Raw genomic sequence first — 18,242 nt, forward strand, 5'->3', positions numbered from 1 at the left:
AATCGTGGCCTATCAAGGAACACGCTCTAGGGCTCTGGCACCCCAGATGTTTTGGAACTATATTTCCCATGATGCTCAACTACACTGCAGTTGAGCATCATGGGAAATCTAGTTCCAAAACATCTGGGGTGCCAAGGTTCGCCATCACTGCTCTAGGGTATTGATCTTCATTGTGAACAATATCTGCAAATAGACTAACAAACACATGATTTACCCTTGTGAAAATGTCCCTGTAGGTCTTATATGAGCTATAAATCAACTTGAACTTGGGACATTGAAGATAAAAAAATTGTTTGCTGGAATGCTTAAAGAGTTGCAGTTTTTTTCTTTATAAATTACTTGAATATCACATGTATATGCTTAAAAATCTTTACATGAATGAAATACAGGTAAAAATGTAATAAGCTTTGCTATTTTTAATAGCACTTACATTATACATTAAGATTCTTCATTAAGACAAGTTCAAGACATAATCAGATAAGTAATACAAATTAAAAAATAAAATCAGACACGCTGTATAATATGTTATTATACAGGATTTATATAGCGTCAACAGTTTGTGCAGCACTTTACAACATGAGGGTAGACAGTACACTTACAATACAAATCAATACAGGAGGGATATTCCATTTAAAATGTAAAATTTTAAATAAGCACAAAATGGATGTTCATAAATATTACAGATCATTGTAAGCACCCCTGCAATTGTTAAATTGTTTGTCTCATCTCTGTAACTGATACATTCAGCTGGAAAGCTTTTTCTTTTGAACAACAACTTAACGGCAGGATCACCAGATGAAAATAGAGAAAGAAAAGCTAAAAAATTAAATGAATTCAGCCATCATATCTAAGAACTGGTAAGCTGCAATATAGCTAATTTCGTTATACAGGATTACATCTGGTACTCCTTTTCTCTACCAGATATATAAAACAAAAATGCAGATGCAATCTCAGCTTAAGTTGAATTCCTTTACTTCAATCTTCATGCATATAAAAATAAGCGACTGCACAGTTTCCGAAGGTTTGTGTTTTTCTTTAAGCTGCATGTATATTACTAAATCTTTTACCCACATTTATAGCTCCATACACATGCAGAGCATCAGAGTTGACACAAGGTGTATTCCACACAATCTGCTTGTTAGAATACTACTACTACTACAGTTTAAACATTTCCTATCTCTCTATCACGTCGATCCACATACTAAGATGGGGAAACGACTAAACAAAAATTGTGCTTTACAAAACAGGAAAGGGTAAATCCATTAGAATTATAAAAAAAAAAAAAAAACTGTGGATACATACTATTCTTGTTTTTTCTCTGTTCAGCATACACCACATGATACTTCAAAAGATTTAATCTCTTCTCTCTAAAAAGAGCAATGACTATTAAACACATAAAATCTTTAGTAAAATTATTCTGTCCACGGTTTTCACACGTCAGACATCATATGTAATCTATGCATTAATATGTCCATGTAAGTTAGTATATGTTGGAGAGACAACACAAATAATCAAAGACCGAATATCACAACATCGGTCATCCATTAGGAATAAACAACCAGGTTTACCTGTTCCCAAACACTATATGCAAAATGGACTCAGTGATACAGCGTTTGAGTTTCTGGTTTTGGAGGCGATGCATAGAGATAAAAGGGGAGGGGATAGGATCCTGAAGATGAAACAGAGGGAAGTTTGGTGGATAAAACAAATTAACTTTTTACACCCATATGGCTTACAGATTACAATCTATATCTGTTTTTGTGAAATATATATAGCTATGGGGCAAGAATTGGTACAGAGGATGTCTTGACAGAATCATTTTACTAAAAATTTTATGTGCTTTATAGTCATTTCTCTTTTTAGAGAAGAGATTAAATCTTCTGAAGTATTTTGTGGTGTATGCTAAACAGAAAAAAAAAACGTGAATAGTCTCCAGTTTTCTATTGATATATATTTCTAATGGGTTTACGCTTTCCTGTTTTGTAAAGCAGAATTTTTGTTTAGTCGTTTCCACATCTTAATATATGGATCAACGTAATAGAGCGATAGGAAATGTTTAAACAGTTTATATGGGTGCCCTGGGAGCCGTTCACTTATTATTTTTATTATTAGTAGTATTAATTTTGGGAATGGAATGCGTCAATTGAAGAGCTAACAAGCAGATTAGTGAAGCAATACACCTGTGTGAACTCTGATGCTCTGTATGTGTATGGAGCTATAAATGTGGGTAAAAGATTCAGTATTATACATGCAGCTTGATGAAGGACATGTGCTGTCTGTAATGGTGCCAGCGATTGTAATTTTTATATGCATGAAGACTGAAGTAAAGGAACTCAACTTATACTGAGATTGCATCTCCAATTTTTTGACACACACACCTGGTATGCTTACACACACACACACACACACACACACACACACACACACACACACACACACACACACACACACACACACACACACACACACACACACACACACACACACACACACACACACACACACACACACACACACACACACACACACACACACTTGTTCTTCTTTATGCCACTGATAGTTTAATATGACATTGGTTGTATGCTTGGGGACATTGTCCTGCTACAAAATAAGTTTGGGGCGATTCACACGCCTCCCAGATGGTATGGCATGATAGATAATTATCTGCCTGTATTTCTTTGTATTGAAGACACCATTGATCCCAACCAAAGTCCATTTGCAGAAATGCAGCCCCTTGCAACTTGCAAGGAACCTCCACCATGTTTCACTGTTGCATGTAGACACAAGTAAACTGTCTCCTGCTATGGCCAAATATTAAAAAAAAATATTTTGATCCATCAGTCCAGAGCACCTGCTGTGATTTTTATGCACCACAGTTCCTATGTTTTTATGCATAGTTGAGTCACTTAGCTTGTTTTCTGTTGAAGGTTTGGCTTTTTGGGCACAATTCTTCCATGAAGACCACTTCTGGCCAGAATTCTATGGCCAGTAGATGGGTGTACCTGGGTCCCACTGGTTTCTGCCAGTTCTGTGCTGATAGTACTGCTGGACATGATGATGAAGGGAAGTAAGCGTGATGTGTCTTTCATCTGCTGCATTAAATTTGCTTGGCTGACCACTGTCTACAGTCCTCAACATTGTCCATTTCTTTGTGCTTCGTCAAAAGAGCTTGAACAGCACATTTTGAAACCCCAAGTCTGCTTTGAAATCTTTGCCTGGGAGATACCTTGTTGACGCAATATAACTACCTTGTGTCTTTTTGCTGTGCCCAGTGTTCCCATGGTGTATGCTTTGTGCCATGAAACTGTCATTCAACCTCATTTTCCTAGCAGCGTTTGGCTGTCACTCACCTAGTTTTAAGTATCATACACAGCTGTTTCTGTTTCAGTTAATGACAGTGTTTCAGTCTACATATGAAATTGATGATCATTAGCACATGCTTGTTATAATTGGTTAATCATACACGTGACTCTAATCCTACAAAATCCCTGACTTTGTGCAAGTGTAAAAATTGATGTTGGTTTGAAGCCAAAGTGTAGTCACAGGAAATATTGATTTGATTTCAATTTTTCTTATATCATTTATATATATATATATATATATATATATATATATATATATTTTAATATATTTAGTACTGTGCAAAAGAAAAAGTTTTTGGCAGGTGTGAAGAAACACTGTATGAATGCTTTCAAAAATATATATTGCATTTTGTAAATTGATAAAAAATAAAGTGAACAGTCAGAAGAAAAAAAATAAAGAAAAATAAAATCAATATTTGGCGTGACTACATTATGGCTTTAAACCAACATAAATGTTTACAATTGCACTAGCATTATAAATACCCTTTTTACCTTTTTTTTTTAAAATAAGTGATCACAGTTCTCAGCTGAATAATGGTCTTGGAGAGGTGAGCGTGGAGAAACCGCAATATGCTGATATTCCCAGTGAATGCCTGTGCAGGAGAGGCATATCAGCACACAAGTCTGATTCAGGGCCACTGATAAGGCAGTTCAGCCAACCCTCCTGTACTGGGCCCAGGTCCCATCAGTTCATAAGGGGGGCCCAGGCACCTGCTGAGGGCCAGCTGTAATACCTTACTGCAGACACCAATTCTCTTCTGCCTCCCCTTGCTGCAGGGCCAGTATAAGGGGGGGAGTGGAAGGGACAGATGCCGGGTGGTACAATTTGCTGGAGGGAGGGGGAGCGCAGGTGAAGTGCCAGCAGTGTGCTTCACAAATGTGCCTGTGTGTGACTGTCACTGTGCACAATAGTGGCTGCTAATAGCTGTATTGTAACGATGTGTCGGCACAAGCCCTTCACTTCCTTTCCTTGTCAGGGCTTCACACCCACTACGAAGGCGCTTCATTTGTAGTCCCGACCCGGCAGCGTGACGTTACTCACAGCCGGAGGTGGCATGGTAGGACTCAGAGAAGCGTAGAGAACTGAGCTGCTGCAGAAGCTGCGACCTAGAGGAGCTCAGAAGGAACCATCAAAACTCAAAACAGTGTGTAACGTGGAGTACAATTAAGCAGATAATGATTGCCATCTGCAACAGATTAACATCCCTGGCAGTATGATTTTTTCAGATTTTAGGTGCTGAAAGCGGTACCATTATTTTGCATGGAAATTTGGCATTTTATATTGTAGTCCTTTAATTCTTAGGAATAACTCGCTTAAATCTGTCCAAACCAGAGTCTAGTAGACATCCCAGGTATGATAACGTTTGAAAAATGAAATCATAAATTATAATAAATAATTATAAATAATTATACCAAATATTATATAATAATATAATAATACAATTATTCAATAATGTAATCAAATCAAAAACACAGAAATTTGCTCAGTTGCAGAATTATCATTACTTTTCAGTATTTGATGACGGATCTCCCCACAAATCTCTATTGCTCAATTCTGCGAGTGATTCTAATTTATTATCGCTGTTTTCTAGCTGATCTAAAACCATTTTTGATGTAAAGGGACAGTTTTGTTTGCTATGGACAATCTCCAGTTTCCAGGCGTAAAGAACATTTTTTATAATATAAAACTGCATGCAGGACACTGGGCAGACCACTAGGGACAAAGGGGATGTGAAATAATTACATACAGCAATGTAATCTGTAAGATTACATTATACTGTATGTAATGTGTGTGTTTTACTTTTTGAATTTGGCACTGTTCTCCGTCTCTGTGCATCACATCGCTCGCAGGGAACGGAGCGATGTGATGAATTGAGCGGAGGATGAGCCGCTCACAGTGCAGGGAGACATCGCTGGATCCAAGGGAGAAGGTAAGTAAACTCATCCTGGATCCAGCGATACAACCCCGAGTCTGGCTCGGGGTTACCGCTTTTGGTTCTGAATTTTGACCCCGAGCCAGACTCAGGAATATTGCCAGGGGCGTTAATAAATGAACTGTCTGAATTGGGGGAGGGGAGGAGGCTGAGGGGGGGTTAATTACCAATGCTATTTAATTTCTGTAATATGCAGCGGGGGGGGGGGGGGGAATTGTACTGCCACTGGTCATTATTGCATTAGCGACTGACCAGTCGCAGTTAATTAACCCTGGCCCTGGTGCCACTAATGCAGCACAAAGGGGTTAATTAACAGCCACTGGTCAGTCCCTAATGCATCAATATTACATTGGTAATTAACCACTTGAAAAGACAATCCGTGACAGTACATATACTGCTAAAGGGTGGCAGTTACATGCTTATGACACTGCCTGTTTCAAGGTTTCAAGGCTCCCACCCACCTACTCCCCTGTGATTTCCCACAGCAGGAGACTGTCAGCAGATCCCAGCCAATGATTCACGGACGTGTCCTGCTGATCAACTGTGTCAAATCACAGCCCAGAGCTCTGTGTTGATAATCAATACAGGGCTCTTTACAGAGTAAAAAGCAGCACACACAGGAATAATAGTAGATTTCCCACTATTATAAGTTTCTGATCGCCGCCATTACTCGTATAAAAAAAGAATTCAGAATATATCACATTGTTTGTAGGCATTTTAGCTTTCACACAAACCAATTAATATACACTTATTGTTTACCGGCGACAGCAAAATACATTTTGGCCTAAACTTATGAAGATTTTTTTTTTATTATTGGACTTTTATAGCAGAAAGTAAAAAAAGTAAAAAAGTAAAATATATATTCTTTTCAATAAACGTTTTTCTTGTTTTTCATTCATATAGTAAAAGCTAACAAAACCCAGTGGTGTGCAAATACCACCAAAAGAACTTTAGTATGTTTAGTTGCTTTTTTCTATGTAATTTTCCGTGCCTTTATATTTTTCAAATTTATATTCAGACAAGCTATAGCTCTGCTAGTGGTTCTATAACAGCAACAACTAAAAATGTACTAACATACTTCCTCGATAATTATCAAGCTATATACAGTACAGTATACGGTACACTATATTACCAAAAGTATTGAGACACCTGTCTTTACACACCCATGAACTTTAATGGCATCTCAGTCTTAGTCTGTAGCATTCAGTATTGAGTTGGCCCACTTTTTGCAGCTATACCAGCTTCAACTCTTCTGTCCACAAGGTTTAGGAGTGTGTCGATGGAAATGTTTGACCATTTTTCCAAAAGCGCATTTGTAAGATCAAGCACTGATGTGGACAAGAAGACCTGGCTTTCAGTCTCCACTCTAATTCATCCCAAAGGTGTTCTATTGGGTTGAGGTCGGGACTCTGTGTAGGCCAGTTAAATTCCTCCACCCCAAACCCTCTCATCCATGTCTTTATGGACCTTGCTTTGTGCACTGGTCCAAATCATTTGGTGGAGGGGGAATTATGATACAGGGTTGTTTTTCAGAGGTTGGGCTTGGGCATGGCCCCCTACTGTTCCAACACGACTGCGCGTCAGTGTACAAACAAGGTTCATTAAGACATGGGTGAGAGAGTTTGGAGTGGAGGAACTTGACTGGCCTGCACAGAGTCCAGACCTTAACCCAATAGAACACCTTTGGGATGAATTAGAGCATAGACTGTGAGCCAGGTCTTCTTGTCCACATCTGTGCCTGACCCCACAAATGCGCTTCTGGAAGGATGGCCAAACATAGACATGCTCCTAAATTTTGTGGACAGCCTTCGCAAAAGAATTGAAGCTGGTATAGCTGCAAGGGTGGGCCAACTCAATACTGAACCCTTAAAGTTCATGTGTGTGTAAAGGCAGGTGTCCCAATACTCTTGGTAATATAGTGTATAACACATACAGTACTAGTTGAGCATAAACCAGTTACTGTATTTATCGGCGTATAACACGCACTTTTTTCCCCCCTAAAATCAGGGGGAAATCAGGGGGGCGTGTTATACGCCGATCCCCCGCTGTTTCTATCCCCTTCTGCTGCTCTCTTCGGCTTCCGGGTATTCTCGGCTATCTTCGGCCGTTCTCGGCTATTTTCGGCCGTTCTCGTCTGCTTTTTTAAAGCCGCCAAGAACGGCCGAGTGTGGCCGAAAATAGGCGAGAACGGCTGAAAATAGGCGAGAATGACCGATTGCGGCCGAAAATACACGAAGGCCGTCGAGAATGGCCGAGAACTACTGAGCGCCGCTGAGATACACAGGACATCCGCTCTGTATCTCGGCGGCGCCATTTTTAAATGGCAAACACACTAACGAGGCTGCAAATGACTGGCAAGGCTGCAATAGAAGGCTGCAAATGACTGACAAGGCTGTAATGGAAGGCTGGAATCCAAGGCTGCAAATGACTGACAAGGCTGCAATGGAAGGCTGCAAATGACTGATAAGGCTGCAATGCAAGGCTGCAATTGACACTGAGAAGGCTGCATTGATGGGCATTTAAATGTTTTTTTTCCTTAAACTTCCCTCCTAAAAGTTTTTTTCTTTTAAATTCCCTCCTAAACTTGGGGTGCGTGTTATACGCCGGTGCGTGTTATACACAGATAAATACGGTACATATTTTCTGTAGCGTTCCAATTGTCAAATAGTGCCATTCATCTTTGTTTATTGCTATACAGGTTTGATTAAAACCATACAGCCCATGGCTCTCATTAATCAGTCCAAAGTCAGTGAGTTTATACTCATGGGTATTACTAGAGATCCAACACTGCAACATTATCTATCCATTTTGTTCTTGCTCATATATCTTATTACTGTGTTTGGCAACAGCACAATTATTTTCATCATTGTGATCATAAATGGTCTGCACACCCCTATGTATTTCTTACTCAGCAATTTGTCCTTTTCCGATCTTTGTTATTCTACTGTAGTTATGCCAAAAACATTGTATGCTTTGTTTTCCAAATATCGGGAAATATTTATCTCATATACTGGCTGTGTGCTTCAGCTGTATTTTTTTGCTGTGTTTGCCAGCACTGAATGTTATATTTTGTCTGCGATGGCCTATGACCGCTATGTGGCAATATGTCATCCTCTGCTGTATGCCCTTATAATGAACAAGAGAAGATGTATAATTGTAATGCTTATTGTTTACATTGGTGGTTTATGCACAGGAGGGGTTCACACAACTGCCACATTTGTTTTGAATTTTTGTGGCCCTAACATCATTAACCACTTCTACTGTGACATTCCACCACTGATGGAACTTTCTTGTTCTGATACTTATACCAGTAAGACAGTTATATTCGGTGTAGTCTCCTGCCTTGGGCTCCTTTCAGTTATGGTCATTTTATTATCATACTTCTACATATTTTTTACTATAATGAATATCCGCACATCAGAAGGGAAGCACAAAGCTTTTTCTACATGTACTTCCCATCTTCTGTGTGTTGCCCTGTTTTATGGAACTGTTTTCTTCATGTATCTCCGTCCAGCTAACAACTATTCAGTCAGTCAAAATAAAGTGGTGTCTGTATTCTACACAATGGTCATTCCAATGATGAACCCGATCATTTACAGTTTAAGAAACAAAGAAGTTATAGACGCTGTGATCTATTACCTTAAAAAGTTATTATAAAAAATATTTTTCTTTTTACTTTATTAGCAAAGTAAAGTGTATAAATCAAATATTGCATATTTTTCTTGTGTCTGCTTGTGTCCTAATTGTAGACAGGATGGTTTCCATTATTGGTCAAATGTTTGTGTATGCTTTAATCTGATCCTCCTTATGTGACAGGAGTCCATTTGCTATTACCTTTATCTATTTTCTGTTCAGGAAGCAAAATAAGTAGCACCCCTTTGCTGAGTTTACAAGATTTCCCCTGAGCTCTGGTATTTGCATTGCAGCAGATAGCTATGTGATGTGAGCCAGCAGCCCTTCCTGCTCTAAAATAAAATCATGGACAGCCAGGGGACTTTAACAAATAACCACATAACCAAGTTCTTGCTAGAAAAAACTATTTTAAGCAACAGACAGCATGGATTCATGAAAGACAGAAGTTGTCAAACAAATATGATTTCTTTTTATGAGAAGATAAGTAAAACTTTGGACAGAGGGGTGGCTGTAGACGTGATATACCTGGATTTTGCAAAAACGTTTGACACAGTTCCCCACACATGACTCACGTCTAAGGTAAAGTCTGCAGGCTTGAAAAGATCAATTTGTAAATGGATAGAAAACTGTCTAAAAGACAGAATTCAGAGAGTAGTGGTTAATGACTCTTACTCTGAATGGTCTAAGGTTATCAGTGGTGTAGCCCAAAGTTCAGTGTTGGGACCCTTACTTTTTAATATCTTTATAAATGATATAGGGTCTGCTCTTAAAAGTAAAATTTCTGTCTTTGCAGATGACACTAAGCTATGTAGTGGAATAACGTCCTTACAGGATGTCTCCAATTTTGGGGCTAGTACTATGCATGCATCATACATACTAGGGAGAGTACAACTGGGGGAATCAATGTGGAGAAGGATCTGAGGGTTTTGATAGATCATAAGCTCAAAAATAGCATGCAATACCAAGCTGTGGTTTCCAAAGCAACCAAAGTCCTTTCTTGTATTAAGAGAGGTATGGACTCCAGAGAGAGAGATATAATTTTGCCCCTGTATAAATCATTAGTAAGACCTCATCTGAAATGTGCAGTTCAGTTTTGGGCACCAGATCTCAAAAAGGATATCGGGGTACTGGAGAAAGTGAAGAAAAGGGCAACCAAACTGATAAGAGGCATGGAGGAGCTCAGCTATGAGGAAAGTTTATAAAAACTGAATCTATTCCCTCTTCAGAAGAGGAGATTTAAGGAGGGATATGATCAACATGTACAAATACATAAGTGGTCCATATAGTGAACTTGGTGTTCAGTTATTCACTTTAAGGTCATCACAGAGGACAAAGGGGCACTCTTTACATCTAGAGGAAAAAATATTTAATCTCCAAATATGGAAAGCTTTCTTCACAGTAAGGGCTGTGAAAATGTGAAATAGACTGCCTCCAGAGGTGGTTCTGGCAAGTTCAGCAGATTGCTTTAAGAAAGGCCTGGATTCTTAATTAAATTATTCTTTTATTTATTAAATGTACATAATATAACTGGGTAATGACATTTATAGGTAAAGTTGATCCAGGGAAAATCAGATTGCCTCTCTGGGAATCAGGAAGGATTTTTTTCCCTTACTGTAGCAAATTGGGGCATGCTCTGCTAGGGTTTTTCACCTTCCTCTGGATCAACTGTGGGTGAAGGATTGTGTATATGAGATTGCATTTATTTATTTTTGGTTGAACTAGATGGACTTGCGTCTTTTTTCAACCTGACCAACTATGTAACTATGTAACCCTCTGATCCACAGTCCACTCCTGCCACCAGAATCCGGCAGCCTGGACATTACCCATTCCACCACAGCTTAGATAACACTGGTTAAAACAAAGACACTTCTATAGTGTAATCAAATAAAATCACATCACATTTCCGGTTTCAGATTGGACAGGTTCCCAATTGCCCAGGGAACTAGACAGGGTTGCCCCCTCTCCCCACAAACTTTTGCCCTCATTATAGAACCGCTGGCCCTAGCTATTCGGGCGAACCTGGATATTAAAGGTATTGAGGTTTCCTCCTGTCATCACAAATTATGCCTATTTGCCAATGATGCCCTGATGCTCGTCACCTCACCCCGTATTACATTACCTAACTTAATACTTACTTTAGATAGCTTTTCCACTATATAGGGTCTTGAAGTCAACCAATCGAAGTCCATAACACTCAATGTTTCCCTACCCCTGACTGAAGTCTCCCATCTACAGGAAACATTTTCCTTTAGATGGGCGACATCATCTCTCCCCTACCTTGGTGTCAAACTCACTGGCTACTCAGCCCTTTTATACTAAACTAAATATCTCCCCATGCTGGCCCATCTTTCATTCCTTATAGCAGCTTGGCAACCCCTATACGTTTCTTGGCTAGGCCGTGTAACTGCAGTGAAGATGTCTCTGTTACCTAAGATACTCTATCTCTTTCTGGTCTTGCCCATAGCGGTGCCCTCCTACTTCTTTTGCATAATTCAAAGCCGCATAGATAAATACATATGGGGATCCATTAAACCCAGAGTATCTTCCTCCATACTAATGTGCCACAGATTTCATGGTGCACTGGGTGTCCCTTGTTTTTCCAAATATTACCAGGCAGCCCAATTGGCCCAGATTGCCCTATATCATGCCACTATGGAGGCCCCACTGTGGATGAGCCTCAAAGCTATAGACCTTGACCCTCTTTTGGTTGATAATTTGCTTTGGTTACAACACTCAGAATGTAAGTCCTTAAATAATCTGGTAACACCGCATTCCCTGCAGCTGTGGGATAGGCTCAAAAGTCCTTTTAAACCACATTCCACACACTACCCTTTACTATTCTTCCCAGGCCACCCGCTGTTCTTCCTGGCTCACATAGACCCAGACGCTTTTACAATTTGGAAGCACCTCGGTTTAAATAGGCTAATCACTCTGGTCACTTCTTCTTCCCTGAAAACCTTTTAGGTCCTGCAGGAGCAATTCCAAATCCCAAACAGGGAAATCTGCGTGCCGCGACATCACCGCCTAATATGACACTGTACGAAGGCATCTGAAACTCTGATCTCCACACTCCAGGTATCATTTCTAATTTGCACACCCACCTCACGACTACATCCTCCCACCTCCCTTCCTATACTACCATATGACCAATGACCTGGACAGCTCTCTAGAACAGGAAGATTTGGATGACGTTTGGGCTACGACTAATTCCTCGTCCGGAAACTTTCTCGCTGTTGAGACCAATTACAAAGTACTCTTGCGCTGGTACCTGGTCCCGGCAAGAATTACAAAATACCTTTCGACCTACCTTCTCATGTGTTTTTGAGATTGCGGAGAACGAGGTACATATGTGCATATCTGGTGGACGTGCCCGATCGTACAGCAATTTTGGGCCAAAATCTTTATTGTCCATCCTACCAAGCAGGCCGGCTACCCCTGACCCAGCTTTTGCCTTGCTGAACCACTGTCCACCTGACCTTACAAAGGCCCAATCGAAACTAGCAATATACACCATTACAGCTCCTAAACAGACTATCGCGAATGCCTGGAAATCCTCATCTCTCTGCCCGGTAGAGACTAAAAATAGGGTCACCCAAGCTATGATCCACAGTAAGATTGAGGCGACCATCCTAGATAAGATCCCACGACACCTGAAAATATGGCAACCATGGGTGGATCATCATCTCCCTCCATGCTTCAATCCCAGGCTCCTGGAACCTTAAGGTTGTGAGACCAACCTCCCTACTTTAGTTAATCCCCTGATACGGTACAGATGGCCTCTCCCTCCTCCCTTGTCATCTTACCTCTCTTTCTTGTTTCATTATCGTACATCATAGGACACAGAGCCTTAAGTATTTACTTAGTGGGTTATAGCTACCTTCAGGTGTTGACACTGGCACGCCCAATACAGGAAGCTGACTCCCCTATATAACCCCTCCTCCTTCTAGGAGTACCTCAATTTTTTCGCCAGTGTCTAAAGGTGTTGGCACAAGTGAAGATGTGCTCTGTGGAGCTCCAGGAGGGATCCATGCTGGATTTAAAAAGCCTCCACAACTGGATACATCCCGCCACTGCGGGTCCAGGATGGTACCCAGGTCTCACATAAAAGAACGAGGTTTTGCCTGTAACGCTCCTCTTTGAGGGCTGGACCCTAGGAACCAGGATTTTTTTTGGTCTTGCTACATTACTTAAAGCTGTCTTGAGGGGTGCTAAACATGATCCAAAGGAGTGGAACCCCTATTAAAAGGGCCCCAGTCTTTGAAGGTTTAATCATGCTGCCCACCGTGATGGGTGAAGTTTGGATCTGTCTGTTTACAGCAGTATCCTGCAGTGAGGAAAAGGCAAGAGGAAACTCATAGGTGCAAAGTCCACCTATGAGTTTTCTTTCAAATATATTGTAAACTCATCTAGAGGGAGTGATAGTGTATAGACCCTGCTTAAATCTGTGCTAATACAGCGTGTGTCTCAGCAGCTGGGGGGGGGGGGGGGTCTCCTCTCCCCCTAAATGGGGATAGGATAGGGATACATGTTATGTTTAAACAAGCATAAATCTGAAAATCTGATAAAAAGGCTGTGTAAATCCCCTTCCCCCCTCCCCTGCCTCCCCTCTGAGGTGACTCTTGCTAAAGCACAGGAAAGGGCATGGTGCATAGACAATCAGGCTCACACCTGAAAAAGCTTAAAGCTGATACCCTGGGAAACAGACAGTGTCTATCAGAGCAGCTGAAGCAAGGCTGCCACAGGACACAGAAGCGCTGATGCATGTGAGGGGTTTACACAGTCATTTGCAGTACAGGAAAACACTTATTATATAGCATTACATCATTCTATGCTACCCCTGTTTTTCCTACTATTGTTCAAATAAATAGAACAGTTCTTAGAGTACCTTTTGCTTTTTGTGCTTTGCACTATGGCTTCAAGGCTTACTACACCACAACCACCCCCAGGTGCTGGGAACTCCAGTAATGCCTCCACATTGTCGTCCTCTCTGGAGATACTTGACATGGCAAGCCAGGGTGAGTCATTGGAAGCAACTGGTGGTGCAACTGCTTCTCACAATTCAGGAAACAACAGTTGAAGTTTCAGTTTCACAATTTGATGTACAAATCCTTACAGACATGGTTTGCTCCATTTTCATGCTACCCCTAACAGTCAGCTGAAAGTCTGGCTTCTTCTTTGGGTTCCTTGAAACCTTCACAACCAGTGCATGCGTTTCCAGTCCACACATTACTAGAGAAGCTTATTTATACTGAATGGGATCATCCAGATAAGCATTTTCTCCCTCCAAAGAGATTCTCAGTTCTCTATCCTATGGAGGAAAAATTCAACAAAAAATTGAAAGTTCCAGCAGTAGATGCTGCGATTTCCAGTGTGAATAAAAATGTAACTTGTCCAGTGGACAATGCACCAAATGCTAAAGGATCCAACAGATAAAAAGTTGGAATTCCTGTTAAGATCCTCTTTTTCTGTAGCAGGTACTGTTGCTCAGCCTGCAATTGCAGCTATAGGCATCTGTCAGTCCTTAAAAGACCAGTTCAGAGGCCCTTAACGAGCTCCCTGCACAACAGGCCAGTGAGTTGGCCGATTTACCGAAAGCATTATGTTTTGCCATAGATGCTATAAAGGATTCTATTTACCTGGTGTCTTACCTTGCACTTATGCTAGTACACATGCGTAGGACCCTTTGGCTAAAGGGTTTTGTCTGCTGAAGCACCCTTCTCAAACCTACTGTCTAGTTTCCCATTTCATGGGGAGTGACTATTTGGCGATGATTTGGATAAATACATCCAGACAATTTTTTGTGGAAAAAGTACTCTTTTGCCAGTCAAAAGAAAATATAAACGTCATTAATTTAAATGGACTTTCTCTCCTGCACTAAGCGCATCCACCTCTAGGCAGTGGCGACAGCTTCCACCGTCAGATTCCAGAGGAAAATCGCAGGGTCAGGCCCAGGCTGAAGGCATTTCGCAGAAGTCTGGCAGAGGGAAACTCAGGACAGATGGGCTTTCTCCACAGTGACTCTAGGATACAAACTAGAGTTTCCAGAGTTTCCACCATCTCACTTTCTGAGATCTAACGTTCCCAAGGATCCAGGGAAAAGACAACCCCTGTTTCAAGCATTAGACTGATTATTGACTCAAGGGGTAATCATACAGATCCCAACAGAAGAACAAGGTTTAGGTTTCTATTCAAACCTATTTACGGTACCTAAACCGAATGGAGATGTCAGGCCCATTCTGGATCTAAAAAATCAAAATTGGTTCCTAAAAATTCGCTCATTTCGAATGGAGTCGATTAGGTCAGTCGTCTCCATCCTACAAGGCGGAGAACTTCTGGCGTCCATCGACATCAGGGACGCATATCTGCATGTCCCTATATTTCCCGCTCACCAAAAGTTTCTGAGATTCGAAGTGGAACAACAGCATTTTCATTTCGTGGCCTTATGCCGCGTACACATGACCAGGCTTTTCGACTGACTTGGTCCGGCAGACAATCCGATGGACTTTGCAGCTGAGGTCCGCTGGACTTTCAAACGAACAAGCTTGGCCACACACGATCACTCCAAAAGTCCGACGGATTTGAACGTGATGACGTAGAATAAGGAAGTTCGTATCCAATAGCTGCCCTAGCGTCAGTTTTAGTCCGTCAGACTAGCACACAGACGACCAGATTTTTTGACCGGACTCGAGTCCGTTGGAAAGATTTGAACCAAGCTTTATTTCTAGGTCCGCGGGACTTTTGGGAAGTAAAAACGGATTCCAGTCCACCGGACCAAGTCTGTCGAAAAGTGTGTCATGTGTATTATTATTATTATTCCAAATTTATATAGCGCCAACAATCTACGCAGCACTTTACAATATAAAAGGAGACAATACAGTTACAATACAAATAAAAAAGATTTAAGAGGGCCCTGCTCAGAAGAGCTTACAATCTAATAGGGTGGGGCGGGTGGTACAAAAGGTTATAACTGTGAGGGAATGAGCTGACAGAAGTGGTAGATTAGTTGTAGACATTATAGGCTTCCCTAACCTATCCCTATCCCTTCCCGTGTATGCGGAATTACCCTTCGGGCTAGCCACAGCACCACGGGTGTTCACAAAAATACTGGCCCCACCTCTAGCCAGGTTGAGGGTACAGGACATAACAGCGTACCTAGACGAACTATTGTTAATAGACCAATCAGTGACTTGTTTAAGGCAAAGTGTACAAATTATAACCAATTACCTGGAGAGTCTCGGTTGGATCTTCAACCTACAGAAGTCTTCCTTAAAACCAGTAAGAAGGCTGGATTACTTAGGCCCGATCTTAGATACAGCCCAGAAGAAGGTGTTCTTGCCTCCAGCAAAGATCAGCTCCATACAAGAGCTGGTACAGATGGTCAGGTGAAAAGAAAATCCTTAAATTCGTCAATTCATTCATTCGAAGCAGTCCCCTGTGCCCAGTTCCATTCAAGACTGTTGCAAAACAGAAAACAAGACAATCCAAGCTTTGGACTTGCCAATGCGGCTGTCCCCAAGAGTGTCTCAAAGCCTCAGTTGGTGGTTACAAAGCCAGAATTTCCTAAAGGAGAAATTCTTCAGACCAATAATCTGGAAAGTAGTAATGACAGATGCCAGCCTCTCAGGCTGGGGAGCGGTACTAGAGGAGACGACTGTCTAGGGACAGTGGTCAAAACTTGAAAGAGCCCTGCTCATCAACATCCTAGAGATTCGGGCAGTGTATCTGGCTCTGAAAACCTGGACCTCCAGGTTAAAGAATTGTCCAGTCAGGATTTAATCCGACAATGCCACGGCTGTGGCCTATATCAGTCACCAAGGGGGCCCCAAGAGTCTCTCAGCTCAGAGAGAGGTGAACCATATCCTAACTTGGGCAGAAAGGAATGTCCCATTCCTATCGGCAGTTTTTATTCCGGGAGTAGAAAATTGGCAGGCGGATTATCTAAGTTGCCAGCAGTTGTTCCCAGGATAACGGTCCCTTCACCCCGAAGTGTTTCATGCTGTTTGCCAAAGATGGGGGACTCCAGACATAGATCTTCTAGTGTCAAGATTCAACATGAAGTTAGTCAACTTTGTGTCCAGAACAAGGGATCCGCTCGCATACGGAACAGATGAGCTGGTAGCCCCGTGGGATCAGTTTTCACTGATCTACGCTTTTCCCCCAATTCAGTTGCTGCCTCGACTGCAGGATCAAGCTGGAAAGAAAGCCGTTAATTCTGGTAGCACCAGCATGGCCCAGAATGTCATGGTACGCAGAGATTGTAAAGATGGCAGTGGAGGGTCCTTGGCCTCTCCTACTTAGGCCGATACTCCATCCTACTTTACGGATGCTAAATTTAACAGCTTGGCTATTGAAACCCACATTCTGAAGAAGCGTGGGCTTTCCAGGTCTGTTATGTCAACTTTAATCAATGCAAGGAAACCAGTTTCCAGAGCTGTATATTATAGAGTTTGGAAAGCTTACGTTTCCTGGTGTGAATCCAAGGGTTGACACCCTCGGAGATATATTATAGGCAGAATCTTTGCCTTTCTACAATTGGGCATAGAGATGAAGTTGGCCCTAAGTACTATTAAGGGCCAAGTCTCAGCCTTATTTTATTTCAAAGACCGCTTGCTACGCATTCTTTAGTCCGGGGTTTTATGCAAGGGGTGATGCAGATTAATCCACCAGTAAATCACCTTTAACCCCTTGGGACTTGAATTTAGTTTTGTCAGTGTTACAAAAAACGCCATTTGAACTATTACAGCATGTTCCCTTAGTCCTTCTGACTAGGAAGCTGATATTTTTGGTTGCTATATAATCAGCAAGTAGGGTTTCAGAATTGGCTGCTCTTTCTTGTAAAAAGCCATATTTGATTATTCATGAGGACAGAGTGGTGTTATGCCCTCATCCAGGATTTTTGCCAAAAGGGGTTTGAGGCGTTCATCTGAATGAAGATATTGTTCTGCCATCGTTTTTCCCAAAACTATGTTCCAGGGAAGAAAAGTCACTACATTGTCTTGATGTAGTGAGAGCAGTGAAAATCTATTTAAAGAAAACTGCTCAGATTCATAAGACTGATGTCTTATCTATTCTGCCAGAGGGTCCTAAAAAAAGCACAGGCAGCGTCAAAATCCACTGTTGCTAAGTGGATTCGGCAAGTTATAATTCAAACTTATGATTTAAGGGGTAAGATTCCCCATTACAAGTTAAGGCGCACTCTACCAGAGCGGTTAGTGCTTCTTGGGCAGTGCGTCACCAGGCCTCCTTTGGATCTGAAGGCTCAGATCTGCAAGGCCGCAACTTTGTCTTTGGTCCATACATTCACAAAACTTTA

The 18,242-nt window shown here is 41.5% G+C and overlaps 1 protein-coding gene across 1 annotated transcript; it reads left to right on the top strand.

The window, feature by feature from the left end:
- Positions 1–254: 254 nt before the first annotated feature.
- On the top strand, positions 255–9,008 carry LOC143984456 (olfactory receptor 5AR1-like). Its single transcript, XM_077484618.1, has 2 exons — positions 255–389; positions 7,995–9,008. Exon 2 carries the CDS (start codon positions 8,018–8,020, stop codon positions 8,951–8,953), a length of 936 nt encoding a protein of 311 aa, XP_077340744.1. The 5' UTR covers positions 255–389; positions 7,995–8,017; the 3' UTR covers positions 8,954–9,008.
- Positions 9,009–18,242: the final 9,234 nt, after the last annotated feature.

This window comes from Lithobates pipiens, unplaced genomic scaffold (assembly GCF_037356315.1).
Source record: "Lithobates pipiens isolate NorthernLeopardFrog02 unplaced genomic scaffold, aLitPip1_a1.2 Scaffold_16, whole genome shotgun sequence".
Lineage (NCBI taxonomy): Eukaryota > Metazoa > Chordata > Amphibia > Anura > Ranidae > Lithobates > Lithobates pipiens.

What these genes read in the sequence shown, in the direction of transcription:
- LOC143984456 (XM_077484618.1), top strand. Translation starts at nt 8,018, where the DNA reads ATGGCTCTCATTAATCAGTCCAAAGTCAGTGAGTTTATACTCATGGGT.